Consider the following 17,981-nt stretch of genomic DNA (forward strand, 5'->3'; position numbering starts at 1 on the left):
GAGCTGCCTCTTTCTCAGAATACTGATAAATTAGAATTCTAATTGACCTGAAATCATTTATCAAGCAGATATCCTGAGGAAAACAGCATGCTGGTGTAAAAGTTCTAACTAATGATAAACATCAATGACTTGGGCTTTTATTAGTCTAAGAGCATGAAATTTTCAGTTGCTGAGTGCAGGGTTTTAAGTTATTCTGTGGCATTTATTCCTTTCCTAATGTCTTCCTGACATTATTTCCTAAGTCAATCCTGCTTCTGATTCTTTGGAATCGAGCAGCTCCAGGATTCCTAAAACAAGACTTCCCTCTATAATAGGCATCAATCCCAAGATAGTTAACTATAGGTGAATTCTGGGGAGCTCTGCTTTGGGGCAATTAGCAGTATTATGACATGTCCTTAATAAAATAACAAAATATTCCTTACTAGAATTTTTTCAACTGGAGTTATAAGTAGCTAAAAAATACAAACCTGATGGAGGAAGGTCATTGGCTAATAAAGGCACTACCCTGGCCCATTTTATTGGTTAGAGGATAGGTGGGAGGAGTAAACAGAACAAAATGCTGGGAGGAAGAGGAAGTGAGCTCAGAGACTCTCGACAGCTCTCCGGAGCAGACACCTCAGCAGAGACGCCATGCCCTGCTCCCTGGCAGACACACGCGATGAAGCTCCGACCCAGGATGGACATAGGCTAGAATCTTCCTGGTAAGCGCACCTTGGGGTGCCATACACAGATGATTAGAGATGGGCTAAATTATTATGTGAGAATTAGCCTAGAAGAGAATGGGCCAAGCAGTGCTTAAAAGGATACAGTGTCTGTGTTGTTATTTCGGGGCATAAGCTAGCCGCGGGCGGCTGGGGGGCTGGGGAGGCAGCCCCGCCGCCCTTATTACTACACAAACCAATGTGCATCTTTTGCTTAGAGATGATTTTCACCTGCTTATGAAATTATTTCTTCATATACATAAACGTACCATGAGGCAAAGTTTATGCAAGAATTCTTTGGTGGGATACAGCTTTATATAACTAATGCTGTCTTTGCCAAAACTGCCACCTTGCCTGTCAGCTGGCCTGGCACCAATCTTCTAGAGACAGTTGAAGAGATATGAGATGAACACCGTGGAGGGCACTAACCTAAGCTGTCTCCTAACTGACATGCGTGTTAACAGCTTCTCAGAAAGCTCAGGTGCATGGGTGAGCTGTGGGCCACTTCTGTGTAACTTCCCATAGAAACACTTCTTTCTACTCCAGGTGCTGGAGCTTCCTTCCAGCCAGCAGCTACCCTCTCAGCTGCAGGTCTTTCACACATCACAGTAAGCCTAGACTGTCACCTCCTCCTGTCATCGCAGTGCCGTCTCCCTTCGGCAGTCAGTTCTCCTATGCTGGCTTACCACAAAACTGTTTTCTGGCTGGGTTTTTGTTCTTTGTTGTTTTTCATTTTTAAGGGAAGAGATATACTTAGGTTCCTTTTAAACAATCTTCTTAGAGTATACTTCGATGACAGCAGAAAATATCCAACATCTAAGCATTCGCCAACCAAAGGACCAAAATGTTATCTTCAAAAAAAAAAAAAAAAAAAAAAAGGAAAAAACAGCAATAATTCCACAAAGACCAGGGATTTAAGGAAGCATGTGGGATTCTTCTAGTTCCACATGACCAAACAAAAAAATGTAGGTTATTAGCTAAAGGGAAAGACACACTCAGATTTTTACTGATTAAGTGCTACACATAAACCCTTCTTATCCACAAAGCTACTCCCAATAAATAAGTTCCATCCAGAAATCATGAACTGTTACAACATTGTCTTTTTATTGAATTTTAAAAATCATTCTTAGTACATGGTCTTAGCAAGTAACTATAGATATAGTATATATGGATTTCTTAGATTTAGCAACTACTATAAACTGTTTTAAGAACATTAGATACTAATGATAGGCCCACAAAGGCTATTTTTATAGTGGATATCAGAGGGGAATTGTTCTGAAGAAACATCAGTTTTGTAGTATTATTACAGTTAAGTTGTACAACTTCAGGCCAGTTGTGAAGCTCACACAAGTAATCCCAGCACTCAGATGCTGAGGCAGGATTGCTGTGAGTTCAAGGCCAGCATGGGTGATACTGGACTAGCCCAGGCTACAGATAGAGTGAGGCTCTGAATTAAAAGGAAAGTTTTACAATTCATAAACAATAAGTTAATATGGAACAATGCTTAAAAACAAAAACAAAACAAACTCTTTAAGAGTGATCAAGTTTCTTATAGGCTTCTTGAATGAACGCTGACATGTTCGTCACTGAGGCTGAATTATGAAGGACAACCAAATCCTTTAGAAGAGCATTCTGGTTCGGAATTAGTGCCAAAATTTCTTTCTGTGGGTAAGACAGTACAGTTAATTATAGCACTTTATGATGAAAATATATCGCTGGGCAGTGGTGGCGCACGCCTTTAATCCCAGTACTCGGGAGGCAGAGGCAGGCGGATCTCTGGGAGTTCGAGGCCAGCCTGGTCTACAAGAGCTAGTTCCAGGACAGGCACCAAAGCTACAGAGAAACCCTGTCTCGAAAAACCAAAAAAAAAAAAAAAAAAAAAAAAAATCATATTTCTGTTATTTGGAGACACATATAATAACCTTAAGTACCCACCGCCCAACTTCACTAATTATCAGCCGATGACTGTCTTTCCTTCTCCCATTCCTGCTAAGCTGGGCCATTACAGACAATCAAATGAGCATTTACTTGACAATATCAATAAGCTCTCTGGAAGAAAAGACAAACTACCAGCATATAGATTAATGATAAATACTCCAGTGCTATCTCATAAAGTGCTGTATGTCTTGTTAAAAGTCAAAAGTTAGAGTTACATATCTATAATTAGAACTCTACAAATACATAAGAGTATATAAAGAAGTATAATATAAAGCTAATCATTTCTATTAGTACCTTACAATGGTATATTGGCGTAATGGAACATTAAATAAATACTGATAAGAATAGTCTACACGAGAGCCGGGCGATGGTGGCGCACGCCTTTAATCCCAGCACTCGGGAGGCAGAGGCAGGCGGATCTCTGTGAGTTCGAGACCAGCCTGGTCTACAGAGCGAGTTCCAGGACAGGCTCCAAAGTCACAGAGAAACCCTGTCTCGAAAAACCAAAAAAAAAAAAAAAAAAAAAAAAAAGAATAGTCTACATGAGCTGACAGAAAACATGTTCAAATTATATGCCAAGTAAGAAAAGTAATTTGTCAAAAAATTTATAAAAGGATTAGTTTGCTTAAAGAAATGGGATATGCACGCCTTTAATCCGAGCACTTGGGAGGCAGAGGCAGGCGGATCTCTGTGAGTTCGAGGCCAGCCTGGTCTACAAGAGCTAGTGCCAGGTCAGGCTCCAAAGCTACAGAGAAAAAAAGAAATGGGATATGGTTTTATATAAGGCTGTGTGTGTGTGTGTGTGTGTGTGTGTGTAACACAGCCTGGCAAGAGTATGGTAAATGGGTACTTACTTGAAGTATGGGTGCTTTAAGACTTTTCTGAGAAAGTTCTGGAAGAGACAGTACTTTATTAGTATCCACGTGGAATTCCTAAATAGAAACAGAAAGATAAAGATTATCTCACCTTACAAACATCAAGTTATCTTGGTAACACTTTAGCATTAAAAAATATAGTTAAAAAATACTACCAATACAGTTTTTAACCATCACCTGTTTCACCTTCTGTTCTTCTTCCTCTATGTCATTTGTCAGATTTTGAATTTTGTTCTTTAGGCTCTGAATATTCTCAGTCATGGACTCTGTGGTCGCTACTATTTTGTCTATTTCATTCTGAGGCAAAAAGATAAGTTAGTATTTTAAAGTAAATGTCTTCCAAATGAAACCCTAGGAGAGAGTGTGTCCATATAATAGCCTACATTTTAACATGCTCTAGATGACAATTTTAACTTTACTTTTGCTTACCTTTCAAAACAGAGCCCCTGGAATGCTGCTTGGCCACTATAACATGAATTAGAAGAAAAACGTACTTTCATGGGATAAAGAGATAACTGCCCATCACTGCTTCTTCTAAACTTAACTCAGCAGCTAACTAGTACCAGAGGTCCTGATCCTTGTATGGGTCTTGCAGAGCCCAAGGACTAATGATACAAGCAACAGCATTTGTTAAGTAGCATATACTTTCAAGTGCCAGAAAAAAATGAAAACATTTTTCATTTTAGTTAGGAACATTTATTTAGTTAGGAATGCCTGTTTAAATATGCCAGAAGAATAAAACGCTAGGCATTGAGATTAGACATTAATAAAAACCTTGTATGAGCATTTTCTACATAAAAGAAACATGTTAATTTGTAGAAAAAGACAAAGAAATATGCAAAATGAATGAAATATAGAAATAACAAGAATATACTGATTGCAGACCAAGTACAGTATAAACAAGTTACTGGGTTATTAGAGCTGTACTATTTTAAAGTATATCCTAGACACCATCCCACTTCATCAATGCACAACTCTAAACGATGTAACAAATATGTACGATCTGTATTACCACATTAATTAAAATTCTATTAAATTCCACAATGTTGATTATATTATTCTTATTTTTATTTCCTTATTCACAGGAACTACTTTACACTTTGTTTGACTAAGGCTCCACATTGGTAATGATTGGTTCATTTTTTCTCTAAGTAGGTTTTTTTTTTGTCTAATTCTTATGTAACTACAATTCCTAAGTAGAAGGAAGGAGGTCATTTGTTTTTACGAATGCTTCAGGGTTAGAATTGTATGAACTGCATTCCATGGTGAAGTTAACCAGTTCCCCAGCACCCCGCTTCTATGAACTGACTTCTGATTTTACAATGTGTGGGTTAAGACAATTGTAAAGCAAACCATATATATCAGTTTACTATGGCTGCTCCAACAGATCAATTCTAAAGGGCAATAGCCCAAACAAAGGTGATGGTTTGGCTATGATTCCTTTAAATTATCTGGCGTGAGGGTGGGTATTTTTGGCTTTTCAAGTTTCCTCTCTGCTTTGCAGAAGGTCTTTTTCATCTATGGTATGCTTCCTTTCCCTGCTCTGTGTATGTTTCTTTGCCCCCAATAAATCCTTTCTCCAGTTGCTGATTTGCTGTGCTAGAGATTTCTCCTTTGTTAGTTATTGAGCTAAAGATTTTTCCAGCCTTTTATTATTTACTTGTTTGTTTGTTTATTATTTTTTCAGTACAGGGTTTATCTGTATAGCCCTGGCCATCCAGGAATTCACTCTGTAGACCGGGTGCCCTCAACCTCATAGATCTTCCTGCTTCCACCTCCTGATGTGCATCACCACACCCCGCTATTTCCTGCCTTTTCATTTTTTTACTGACAGAGAAAACAAACCCTACCAAGACTCTTAGATGGTAAAATTTTTGAACTTTCACCTCAGAATTTGTTCAGGGGATCGCAACCTCCTGCAAATAGTCACCAGATAGACATCTCGAGTTCTGAATCTTTGCAATTTGTTAAGTTTTATCGTGGTCCTTAGATCAATATCCCTCTGCAGCACTCTGACTGTTTCTCTGACCCTATCACCCATTGTGACAGCTCAAAGGAGCTAGAGTGATGGGCACCCCATCCTCCAAACTACCTACAGTAGTTAGGTGACCTCTAAAAGGGGAAAAATGAAGGATTAGGAGTTGTACAGATTTCTTGGTAGGAAGACGGACAATGAGAGGGGCCATGGCTAGGTAACAAAGGCAGCAAACTTCCAAGATGGCTGGTTTTTTCCTTACCCTCCCAATCTGAGATAAAAGCTAGGCTGCTTAAAAGAAAGGCATTGTGCCACCCCCCCACCCCCAACCCCCAGGGGGCTCCTTGTAGATACACTGGCTATACTGTCTGTCTTCAAACCGATCAACCACGAAATTAGGGAAGAAGACTCTTTGGAGACTTTAAAAACCCAGTCCTAGTGAAGAGACTGGATTTTCCGCTTCCCGAGACTCCCTGCTTTGTGGGTGGTCTCTCTGTGCTCTGCTACATGCTTGTTTCCTCATCCCCAACTGCTGAACAAAAAAAAAGATTATATGGAAAAGCAGGGCTTGGTGGCACATGCTCCTAACCACAACACGGAAAGGTTGAGCAGGAAGAGAGGGCATGGTGGCACATGCTCCTAATTACAACAAGGAAAGGTTGGAAGGAAGAGCAGGAGTTGGAGGACAGCTTCAGATCAATAAAATCTTGTCTCAAAAACCCCAAAATTATAGAGGAGACTTCTTCCTTGCCTATTTAGGTTTTTGATTGCTTTACGCCACTTCCTGCCTGTGTCTTGACATGGCCTTCTCTTTGTTTCTGTATCTTCTCTTGCTTCTTGTAAGTACACTTATTGTTGGATATAAGAACCACCCATGAAGCCGGGAGGTGGTGGTGCACGCCTTTAATCCCAGTACTCCAGTGGCAGAGGAGCGAGGATCTTTTTGAGTTCAAGGCCAGCCTGGTCTAAAAGAGCTAGTTCCAGAACAGGTTCCAAATCTACAGAGAAGCCTTGTCTTGAAAAACAAACAAACCAAAAGAACCACCCAAAAAATTCAAGGTGCCTCATTTAGAAATTATTTAATTCCATTAACTAATTAATTTTGAGACAAGCTGAGTAACAGGTCAGCCAAGGTTACACACACACACACACCACTCACTAAATGAAGAGTTACATATAATAATGAAGATTTTCATTATGACACTAGAAATGGTGGCATATATCTATAATTCATTTGAGCATTCACGAGGCAGAGGCAGAAACATTATAATTTTATGGTCAGCTCAGGGAAATTAGCAAGAATGTGTTTCAAAATATAATAAAAAGCCTAGCCATGTAACTCAGTGGCAGAGTGTTTCAGGCGCTGGGTTCAGCCTCCAGCAACACAGGAGAAATGGAAATCATTGTAAGATTTAAAGTTTATTTCATCCCATAATTTTGTCATCCTCTTGGGTATTCCTATCATATTTATGCTGTGCAGCAACACACTCCATCCCGCGCAGATGTGGTACCTCCTCTGAGTGAGCGCCAAGGAAACCACAGACTTTATCTGTACTTCTGCCATTGCCATTGAGTTTTTACTGGAAACTAGAAATACTTTCCCATTAGGTCACACTATCATTTATTGCTTGCTTCTGAACACTCTTATTTGACACAAATAGTGAACAATTATCATGCTTTAAAATATGTACAAAACCCCTATATTAATGTCATGTCACTTTATTAAATGGTAGAGGTGTTGCCAGTACTAAAAGATGCTCAGAAGCAGTAACTTTGGGATGGAAATTGTAGTATGGACTTATGAATTAAGTAGGGCCACTACATAAATATATCTCATTAATTTACAATATATGTGAATCCATTGCACAACATGAATCTTCCTACTCAGGAAAAGTTGGAATGAATTGGTGTGAGTTACTAGATGCTCTTCACAATATCTTTCTTGTACTAACTATTATTACTACCCCGAGCTTTCGGAAGCTATTCAAACAGTACCATTTACAAACTACTCCAAAATATTTCAGGGTGGTATGCTACAATTTGTTTCAGTTTCTATAACTAGTGAGCTCTTTAACACTGCTTTTCTTACTTGTTCAAATATCAACTAATTAAAAGCTAAAAGTTGAGGACTATGCTCTGATTCAATTTTAAGCAGTTTGTTTACAGTAAAGTTAGAAAAAGCAGTATTTTTCTCAGATAAGTAAAATGAAGATAAGAGGTTACTCTTCAGAGTGTGTGAGAATAAGAGATGTAGCCGTGGTGTCTTTGGACAGCAAGTCTTCAATATCCGTGAGCTATAGACCTGGTAACAATCTGGAACTGTATGGAACAGAAGTTTCAAGACCTGGCAATTAAAAATATCTAGAACTCAGCTAAAACAGAGTAACTAAAAGAATGGGGCTGCCCAAGACTAGGATTATTTGGTCAACATAAAATAAATAGTATTTTTGTAGACTTTTTGGTCTTTTACTTATTTATTTGATTTTCATTACTGTGATTTTTTTCCCCCTTTGTTTATGTGTAGTTTTGTTTGTTTTAAAGAGAAAGAGAGAAAGAACATAAAGTTGGATAGGTAGGGAGGTTGGGGGAATCTGGGGAAACTGTAGGGGGGACAAATAACGATCAATATATATGAAAGGCTTTTTCAAAAATATTTACAATAAGGCTGTTACTTGATCACAGGTAAGTAAATCACAAATACATCAATTTTAGAGGCCTAAAGTTCAAGTGAAAGTTTTTCTTTCTTTACAACAAACAAGCAAAAACCAACAACAACAAAAACATCCTCAATTCAAAATTTGGATTTATTACAAGACCAATACTACGATGACTTAAATTTACCCTCGTCCCCTTTTGCCCCTCTATAATTACTGAAGCCTTTTTGAATGTCATACCTGCAGTAAAGCCATGTCCTCTTCATTAGCTCTTTCTTGTGCCTTTTCAATTTTTAGCAGATTTGACACATCAGTTAAATAGTTCAGCGTCCTGGCAGGGACTTTCAGGGTTCCACACTGTTGTAGTAATCTTAAAAACAGAATGAACACGTTGATTTTTGGGAACATGATCTCCTTTTTTTGTTTTAAAGCAGTTTCATTTTTTTCCTACTCCCACACTTACAAGGGTTACAATATTCTGGTTTTTTTTTTTTTCTTTTTCACAAAGGCTAGCTGCATTTTTCCCCAAAACAAATCACACCTAACTTCAATACATTAATGATTATTGCAAGTCATGGAATGCTAAGGCTACTTTACTAGAACATATTTTATTTCACACATTTAAAATATATTTTAAAATCAGGATTTCTTATTACTGTTTAAATATGCTTTCTAGACTACTAGAGCCTGAGTCTGCCAGTTTAGTATGGATTGTTGAATAAGAGAAATAACTCTAGAAGTTTTAAGTCTGATCCCAAACCCCACTTCTCGTTTTTAAAGAATGCAACCAATACAGGTTAGTCTAAATGTTTTCGAAGATAACTGAGTTTTATAGTTTAAGGAGATAAGATGGTTTCTACAGGCTTTGCTATAGAACACAATAAAATGAATTCTACTCTATATTCTAATAGAGTCTTTAGTGATCTGTGTGACAAAATAATGTTCTCAGACCTGATTCTTGAGTTTTAAGAGAAAGAAATTAAGGATACTGTAGTTGCTTCTACCACTATAACAATATGGGTTTTGTAAAAATTCTCTGTAAGTTGAACACTCTCCCAAAGCTAAAACCCAAAATGTTCCCAAATCTGAACCATTTTTGGTTCCAAACTGATATCCCTAGCGGAAAATTCACCATCATTCACACTGACTCATGCAAAAAAGTTTTAAAAATATTGTACAAAGGCTGTTAAAATGGCTCAGCAGGTAAAGGGCTTTAGCAAGTACCTGAGGATCCAAGGTAGGATACAGGTAGGAACACAACGTGGAAGGAGAGAACCAAGTCTTCAAAGCTGTATTTGACCTGCAATAGCATGCCATAGCACATCTTCTCTCGTGCACACACACACAAACACAAATAAAGCTTTAAAGGGTAATGAAAAAGCACATTCCACTGAAATCATTTTAGAACACAAGAGCAAATCATATTTTAAAAATAATTATAATTTAATCATTTCCAATTGTATATTACCTTTTCTTCAAGCAGTTGAGATGATACTGAATTTGTTCTTTTCCTTTAATGTTCTTGCTTAAAATTTCTCTGGAGGAAAAAAGAGATTACTCTGAAACGTAATTCAATCTGTATTTCAAAAATGTCTCAAGTGTTCAACCTTACTATCTATGTAGAACCACTCACCTTCTCTTTTATAGTAGATACATTTTTAAATAATTTACATTTAACTGAAATTCATGATACTAAGATTTTTACTATTACATATCTGTTTTTATTATTACTGGTGCAACACAAATATAATATAATACAAAGTAGTGGGTTTTATTTTGACATCTACACACACACACACGATGATTTGATAGCATTTCTCTTCTGTTACCCACAAAACACTTTAAGCAGAACAATGGTATTTTCTTTGAATCATATTGTATTATAATAATTTATACACTCAACTTATCTGATGTAGTTAAATTCTACTGTGGAATTTATATTTGTATTATATTTATATCTATCTTTGTATTTCATATAACATAGTAGTTTTCAGAGAAAGTGTTATTGTGAATGCAACTTCTGAAGAATCAATATTGATAGAACAAGTTAAAAATCTTGAGATGGCTCAGAGGTTAAGAGCATTGACTGCTCTTCCAAAGGTCCTGAGTTCAATTCCCAGCAACCACATGGTGGCTCACAACCATCTATAATGAGATCTGGTGCCCTCTTCTGGTATGCAGGCAGGCATGGAAGGAATGTTGTATACATAATAAATAAATAAATAAATAAATAAATAAAAAAATCTTATAGACTGCAAATCAATCCACATAGACTTGATTTTTCCTTCACTGAGAGGTTCCAGGTTTCTACAATTAAGCAAACCCCTTTTTTTTTTTTTTTTTTTTTTTTTGATGTTTGAAAACCATTTAATATTCTCTCCCAAGTTTCTGGTTTGCTGACCACTTTTTTAAAAATATAAATTAATTCTGAAATGTCTTCTTTTATGTTTAAAGATAGTGATTTTTTAACTACACCCACAGTGTCAGGACAACAACAACAAAACAAAATTCACACATTTTAAGTGTGAATATGGTGTTTTCAAGTATTAAAGCTACTTTTAATAGCTAATATCTGTTTTCCAAAAATTGTACATATGGTTACATACAAACTTGATTGTGATCAGTTAAACAATTTAAAAATAGGGAATTGGTATGATAGGTTTTCTTAAGAGATATTCAATCAAAGCAAACCCTTTTTGTTAAAGGCTAATATTGTCATGGTTTAAATTTGATATGCCTGCCACTGACACGTGCTCTGAGTGTATGTTCTTCATCTGTGGAAATTTTAAGGAGCAGTGACTGGCTGGAGGGTGGATATGCAGGAAGCTGGGGTGTGTTTTAAGTGACACCTGGTTCCTGGTGCCTGTCTTGTTTCCTGCTTCCTCCAAGTCATGCTTCCATTGCCATGATGTTCAGTCTCCCAAGGGCTCAGAAGCAATGGAGCTAAGGACTATGGATCAAATCTTCTGAAACTCTGAGCCTAAATACGTTTTCTGCTGCTTAAGAGTATCTTTTTCACTCTTAATGTTGACATTAAGCATTCTGTCACCTCCATGAACAAGGTAACTAAAGTATATAGGAATATTTAGAAAAATGTAAATAGTAAATAACTATGTAAGAGTAAGAGTTGAAAAGGAAAAATGTGAAACTCACAGAATGACTGACTCCATCACACTCTGCAAATAATCTCCAGTGTTCTTTGGAACAGGCTGCCAGGTGCTTCTCTTGTTGGAGGCTATTTTTATCCGTTTTAGTTGAGCACACTTTGCTTGTCCTGTTACTGGTAATACAAGAGAGTCTAATCAAAATAGAGGTTTGCAGTTTTACTTAACAATGATTTTAGTGTAAAGAACATTAATGGCATTATGAAACTAAACACTCTACTCTTTAATTCACATCTTCTTGCAGCTACAACACCTCAGTTATTTAAGATGAATTTGCCCACTGTGATAATACCTGATATAGTATCAAGTAACACTGAAATACAAACACTTCTAAATAAACAGTTATTATTATTAAAATTTGTTTCTGAAAAATGACTTGAAATTTTAAAACTTTCAAAAAAAAAAAAAACCCCACCAGAAAACTGTTTCTAACACACAGTAGAAACGACTGAACGAACAAGCTACAAACAGACACTGACTATTACACCTTTATATCAGACACGAGTAATTCAGAGTGCGGAGCAATGATTCACCTTCTAGTTCTCATCAGCGTGACAGATAAACCTCAAAAGCTTTTGCCAGAACAATTAAATAGTGCACTATTCTACTTACATGGCATAAACAACGAGATACAATACTGGCTTCACAAAGAATAGGTAAGGAAAAAGGGGATATAATTATGAAAATTATAGGAGGGCAGAGATTACAAAAGAAAAAGGCAAGACACCTCAGGAAATATAAAATCAGAACACTACATGGAGAGGCAAGGAATCTTCTTATAAAGAAATGATATTTAAGAAAACATGAATACTTCAAACAAATTTATTTTGAAAAGCTGAAGCTAGTTTAAATATAAACTAGATAGATTATAAACTATCGGTATAGTCCTGGTAGAGTCTCAAGCGCATATATTGAGAGAAAGAAGTAGAATTGTCTTATCTCAGAGATGAATAATTCAGAGTGGGGGACAAGGACTGTTTTCTAGTGCCTATCAATGAGACAAAACAACTTCCTTATATTTGCTAGAAGAATTAAGTACTGTGAATGTGGCTGCTGTGACCACCTGTCATTACTGATGAACTCATAATCATGGTGTTGAAAGTATTTTTTTTTATTGAGAAAAGGAAAAAAAAAAAGTTTCTGCCTCCTCCCAGCCTCCCATTTCCCTCACCCTCCTCCCACCCTTCTCCCCCTCCCCCCACTCCTCTCCCCGGCCCTCTCCAGTCCAAAGAGCAGTCAGGGTTCCCTGCCCTGTGGTAAGTCCTAGGTCCTCCCCGCTCCGTCCATATCTAAGAAGGTGATCATCCAAACTGGCTAGGCTCCCACAAAGCCAGCACATTAAGTAGGATCAAAACCCCATGCCATTGTCCTTGGCTTCTCATCAGCCCTCATTGTTCGCCATGTTCAGAGAGTCCGGTTTTATCCCATGCTTTTTCAGTCACTGTACAGCTGGCCTTGGTGAGCTCCCAATAGATCAGCTCCACTGTCTCAGTGGGTGGGTGCACCCCTCGTGGTCCTGACCTCTTTGCTCATGTTCTCCCTCTTCTGCTTATGAAACTCAGTAGAAGACACTTTAAACAAGACATACAAGAGCAATACCTTTAGAGGACAGACGCCCTGCATGACTTCTGTTTCTTTTTGCTGTGATTCCAACCTAGAGACATAAAAGCAATTAAACATAAGATATAATGATGGTTTTGAACACATTTCCATGTATACTGACCGAAGAGTTTTATTGAATTTTCCAGAGAAGATAGAGGAAAAACTATACAGCTGCTTCTACAGATAAGGTAAACATTATGAACAAAGAACACACTAAAGACTTTTGGCCTTTTTAAAGGGATAGATAATATTTCTAATCAAAGGGTCTAAATGATAGATTTGACATTTTATTACCTCATTCTCTGGCAAATCCCCATCCTCATCAGCTCTTTGTTTTGAAGTTCTCTTTAACTGTTGAGAGTTTCTCTTAGAAGCATTTGTTTTACCAGGCATTTTGATCTAAACAACACAATTACAATGATACATAGTCTGCAAAGGTGAAAAAAAAATCGAGAAAGATGAGTCTTATACCATGTTTTGTTGAAAAGATTAAATGTAATTGTTCTAATTATGTCTTCAGAATTTTGGGAAAATATCTTTTCTTAAAACATTTAAACATGTTTTTAAAAAAATCACTTTGGTGCTGTAGATGTAGTCAGCTGGCTGAAGGCTTGCCTAAAATGCATAAAATCCTCAGCACTGGAGGAATCTAGCTCAGTGTGCCTCTCTGTAATCTCAGCCCTCAGGAGGGAGGGCAGGAAGACGGTAAGCTTATGGCTATCTTCACTTACAGAGTGGGTTTGAGGCTGGTCTTTAACAAGAGAAATGAATCCCTGTCTCAAAATCAAATGAACAAAAACTTTTGGCTCCCATTAGTAAAATATTAATTTAATTTCACTCCTTAAAATGGCTACTATTTCCATGGTTTCAGAAAAAACATTTTAAAGATGCTTTTGAATTTATATAGCTCCTATATGCAATACTATCTCCATTTTTAAATTCAAGAAAAAAGCGTAAAGTGGACACAGGCAAGGTCAGTTCAGAGAACATTGCTGGATTTTAAATAATAGGTTTACCCTAACTCATGTTATGGGAAGGGGAAAGGAGAGAGATTTTAGGCCTGTACTCTCACTGCACACTGTGAATGGTAATGTGGAAGTCAGCCACTCATAAGGAGGGAAGCCATACCTCCTGCAGCACTGTGTGAATTGTAACAAGGGTACACAAATACGCTGACTACTCGGTGTGCTCATGAATTACACACCAGACAGGGAAATGGCAATGGAGGTATCAATGGCAACATTTAGAGAAACTTTTTCTCTAGCAGACTTTTAAAATCAAATGCATTTCTGATAAAAAGAAAAGAAGAATGGGTTATGTATTTCTGCATTTTATAATGAGTGGATAGGTTATAAGTTAGGCACAGTTTTAAAAAGTATATATACACACATGTGTTAGTGTTATTTTTGTATTTTCCCCTTCCCTACTTATAGGGTTTCTCTGTGTAGCCCTTGCTGTCCTGAAACTCACTCTGTAGACCAGGCTGGCCTCGAACTCAGAGATCTACCTGCCTCTGCCTCCCAAGTGCTAGAATTTAAGGTGTGTGCTAACACATATGTGTTTTAATTCTTAGCATGTATCTACTGAGTTTGCCATACTTCTCTTTCTGAATTCTAAAAATTTACTGCCTTTAAGTTTTTATGTCTAAGTGCTTTGCCTGCATGCACATCTGTGAACCACAAACACAAGCGTGCCTGGTGGTCACAAAGACCAGAGGAGAACACAGAGCCTCTGGGACTAAAGTTGGAGATGGTTGTAAGCTAGCATGTATGTGCTGAGAAGCTGAGTCTGGTTCTTTTGAAAAGCAGCCAGTGCAGAGTCCCTGAATATCTATACTTTTTTAAAAACTAAAGTCTTCTCTCATCTACTTAAAATTAAGACAGAAATAATAAATGAAAAAAAAAAAAACAGTTGAAAGATCACACACCACATTTTAGGAATCATGTATCAAATCAGGTAAAAATATTAGTAGAACACCCCACAAAACACTTTATCTGTTACTGGCAATGTGGTATATTAGTCTATGCTCAGACTTACTCCCTTGTTTCAGTTCTAAAATACCTGATTCTCTCAGCTAGACTTCTACTAAAACACCAATCCACATTAGGTAAGCTTTACATGTGGACCTCTTCCAGAAGAACTGGCACACAAGCAGTTCATGTTCACTAAATAAGAGCATCTGCACAAGAGGGAAGGTAGGCACTGAGATCTTTAGACTGAGATGCTAGGAAGTCCTTCTGACTACTGCTAAAGAGAGGCACGGCTAATGCCACTCTATGTTACATCTGTTGAGGAATAAACAGGAAAAGACTGGCAGCTTCAACTTCCTTGTGCTCAGAAACATCTGCTCTTGAAATGCAGTCTGCAAGAGATGGGAAGGCCAACATGAAGAGGAATTGAAACCCTTGCTAAAAGCCTTATCTGAGGCCCCAGAACCACCTTGGCATAGGGTGCACATGCCTGAGCCAATATATCTCCAATTATATAAAAAAATATATACAAGTCAGACCTACTAAGTCATTCACAATCCTAAACTTTGGAACAAAATATGTGATTAAATATTCACTTAATGTTTAACATCTACACTCTTTACCTTGACATTTACAGTCCCTAAGTATCTAACCCTACCCTGCTTCTAACCCTCCTTTCCTGATACTCTGACATTACATTTCCCTCTGTAGCTAGATTTGATTGTTTAACACACTATTTCTGCCTCTCATGCACATATTGTACATTCTAAGTGAACTCTTTTCTGGCCTATCTCTGCTCACTCAGTGAGCCATCATCGTCCCAATCCTTTCTAATCCCTCTTCTTCATTTCTCTACAGAAGTCTGTGGGGCCTTTTCAATTCTCATCATCTGACACAGTAGGGTTTTGTCAATCATTTTCTCTGGATAGTATATACTCACTAGCATTCAACTCAATACTACTCCAGATGTGAGTTACAAACTGTTTTGAAAAACTGTATTAAATACAGAAACTGAGAGTAAAATTTCTATAGAAATTTAACAGAATTTCATGTATGTCAAATTCAATCATAAAATATCTGGCCATATCTTTTTATTTATCTATTTATTTACTTACTTATTTATTTATTAAAGATTTCTGCCTCCTCCCCGCCACTGCCTCCCATTTCCCTCCCCCTCCCCTGATCAAGTCCCCCTATCTTTTGAATTTCTTTTTTTTTTCTAATAGCTAATACTTAAAATTGGATAGCTTTGCAGAAGTTTTAGATCCCAGCTAATTGTAAAGAAAGTATAAGGTATTTTCACGTCCCTACACTGACACATAGTTTATCGTAGCTTTCATTGCTGGTGTTGGATGGTTTATGAGGTTGACTAATAATTTATTTTAAAGTGTAGACAACAAAATTTTCAGTATTGACTGACTAGAAACCTGAAAGCAAGACAAAACAAAATTGGTGAATTGCCAGTGGTGTCTTCATGGTCTCTACTTGAGGTAACAGATGACAGTGGCAAAGCTTCTCAACCGCGGCCTCATTAACACTGGGACACTTTTGTTGTTGTGAAAGGCTGGCTTGTACACTCTAAGATGGTTAGCGGCGTTCTCATCTCTATTCACAGACACTAGAATGGTTCCACTCCCAAACAGTGACAACCAAAATTGCTTCTGGGTCACTGTTAAACATCCCTCTAGTCAAAAGGCCCCAGGTTGACAGCCAATGGAATGACGGGTAAGAACAAGCTACAAATGGTAGTCCAGGTTCTAAATTCAGTAAATTAACTAAAACTTCCCAGTGATAAGAAAGTACCAATATCAAGTACCTGAAATGCTGAAATGGCAGTACAGAATACACCAAAGTCCTAGATCAGTCTACGGGGCAGGCATGATAAGAATATAAACAAGGGTCATTACTGTCCCCATTGGGACAACTTCAGTTCCCAGATCCATAGAAATCATAGCTTAATATTGGCTTGGCAGACACAGATATGAAAACAATTACCATGTATGAAACTGTTCTGTCCAAATCCGTGGGGTCCCCACAAAAGCCAACAGAGGAGACAGAGTCCCATATGTAAAAGCAAAGAGCCTTTATTTTAATTAAGTTTGCACACTTTGTCTCTCGGCACGTCCAACGTATTGGAAAACGGGACAGCCCCGAGCTCAATTAGAATTGGGTTTTTATAGTAGTAAAGGGGGTAAGGGGGGGTCTCTGAGGTTCAGGACCCTTGATTGGCTGACTTTTGTGTAGGGGTGTCCTGGTGAGGTGCGCTGGCAGGAGATCCTGAATTGTCTGCCCTTGGGCGGGGGTCGTTACCTCACCTTGTGGTTCTTTCCTGCTACTAGGTATTGCTTCAGGGTAAACTTCTGAGACTAAACGCAATCAAACTGACCCGTGAGCAGGTGTGGGAGGAGGAGAAATGAAGTACTTAAGTGAAAGCAGCCGGCGGCAAGGGCGTGACAGCTTAGGAGAGTGCTGCTTCACCTCCGGAGCCAGTGGGTTCAGATTTGAATGTTCAGGCGAGGAGAGGAGAACGGCAGCGAGACATCCTACTTTTCTGTTTGCTGGTTTCCTTGCCGGTTGCTGAAAACTAGTTTAAAACCTGTGTATCTCAATGTAGACCTTTGTCTGCGAGCAACAAATCAGAAGGAACTCTGGCGAGACAGCCGGGCGCTCCTGGACGGGGTACAGGGCTTCAGGAAGGAGGAGCGGGAGGTCCGGGGGAAGAGGGAGGGAGAGTGTTTTCCCGCCTCCCGGGAGAATCCAGGATCTCAAGCCGCTGCCCCACGGGGCAGAGACCTAAGTGGACCTTAGACATTGCCCTTCAAAGAAAACAAAAAGCAAAAAGCAAACAAACGACAGAGTTTACCACAAACGCGGGAGCCTCAAAATTCACGCCCTTCTGCATCCATCCGTCTCTTAAACGCTTTCTCCACTCAACGCAGTTCATTCCAGGTCTCAAAAAGCGAGGCTCAGTCTTTTCGCGCCCAAACAACCGGAAGAGAAAAAAAAAACCAAACCAAAACAAACACAACGACCCGAGAACCGGAAGTGTCTGTCAACAAAGCCTGGCGCCCGTGCGGTCTCTTACGTCATCAGAAGCGCGCC

The 17,981-nt window shown here is 38.3% G+C and overlaps 1 protein-coding gene across 1 annotated transcript; it reads right to left on the bottom strand.

Moving 5' to 3' along the window:
• Positions 1-1,789: 1,789 nt before the first annotated feature.
• Positions 1,790-17,971, bottom strand: Cenpq (centromere protein Q). The gene is made up of 9 exons (XM_041656096.1): positions 17,743-17,971; positions 13,204-13,338; positions 12,907-12,961; positions 11,297-11,423; positions 9,612-9,680; positions 8,384-8,513; positions 3,692-3,811; positions 3,494-3,571; positions 1,790-2,363 (listed from the first exon to the last, which is right to left on the bottom strand). The coding sequence occupies exons 2-9, from the start codon at positions 13,300-13,302 to the stop codon at positions 2,232-2,234; spliced, it is 810 nt and encodes a 269-aa protein (XP_041512030.1). The 5' UTR covers positions 13,303-13,338; positions 17,743-17,971; the 3' UTR covers positions 1,790-2,231.
• Between the last annotated feature and the right edge of the window lie 10 nt (positions 17,972-17,981).

The sequence above is a fragment of the Microtus oregoni genome, unplaced genomic scaffold, assembly GCF_018167655.1.
Source record: "Microtus oregoni isolate MIOR12 unplaced genomic scaffold, Mior012 000007F_ref0000211, whole genome shotgun sequence".
In the NCBI taxonomy this organism is placed as follows: Eukaryota; Metazoa; Chordata; class Mammalia; order Rodentia; family Cricetidae; genus Microtus; species Microtus oregoni.

Bases quoted from the DNA above. Each gene is read 5' to 3' on its own strand.
- Cenpq (XM_041656096.1), bottom strand. From the start codon at position 13,302: ATGCCTGGTAAAACAAATGCTTCTAAGAGAAACTCTCAACAGTTAAAG. The intron at 12,962-13,203 runs GTAATAAAATGT...TTATGTCTCTAG, and splicing joins GGGATTTGCCAGAGAATGAG to GTTGGAATCACAGCAAAAAG. The intron at 3,572-3,691 runs GTGATGGTTAAA...GTTTCTATTTAG, and splicing joins AAGAACAGAAGGTGAAACAG to GAATTCCACGTGGATACTAA.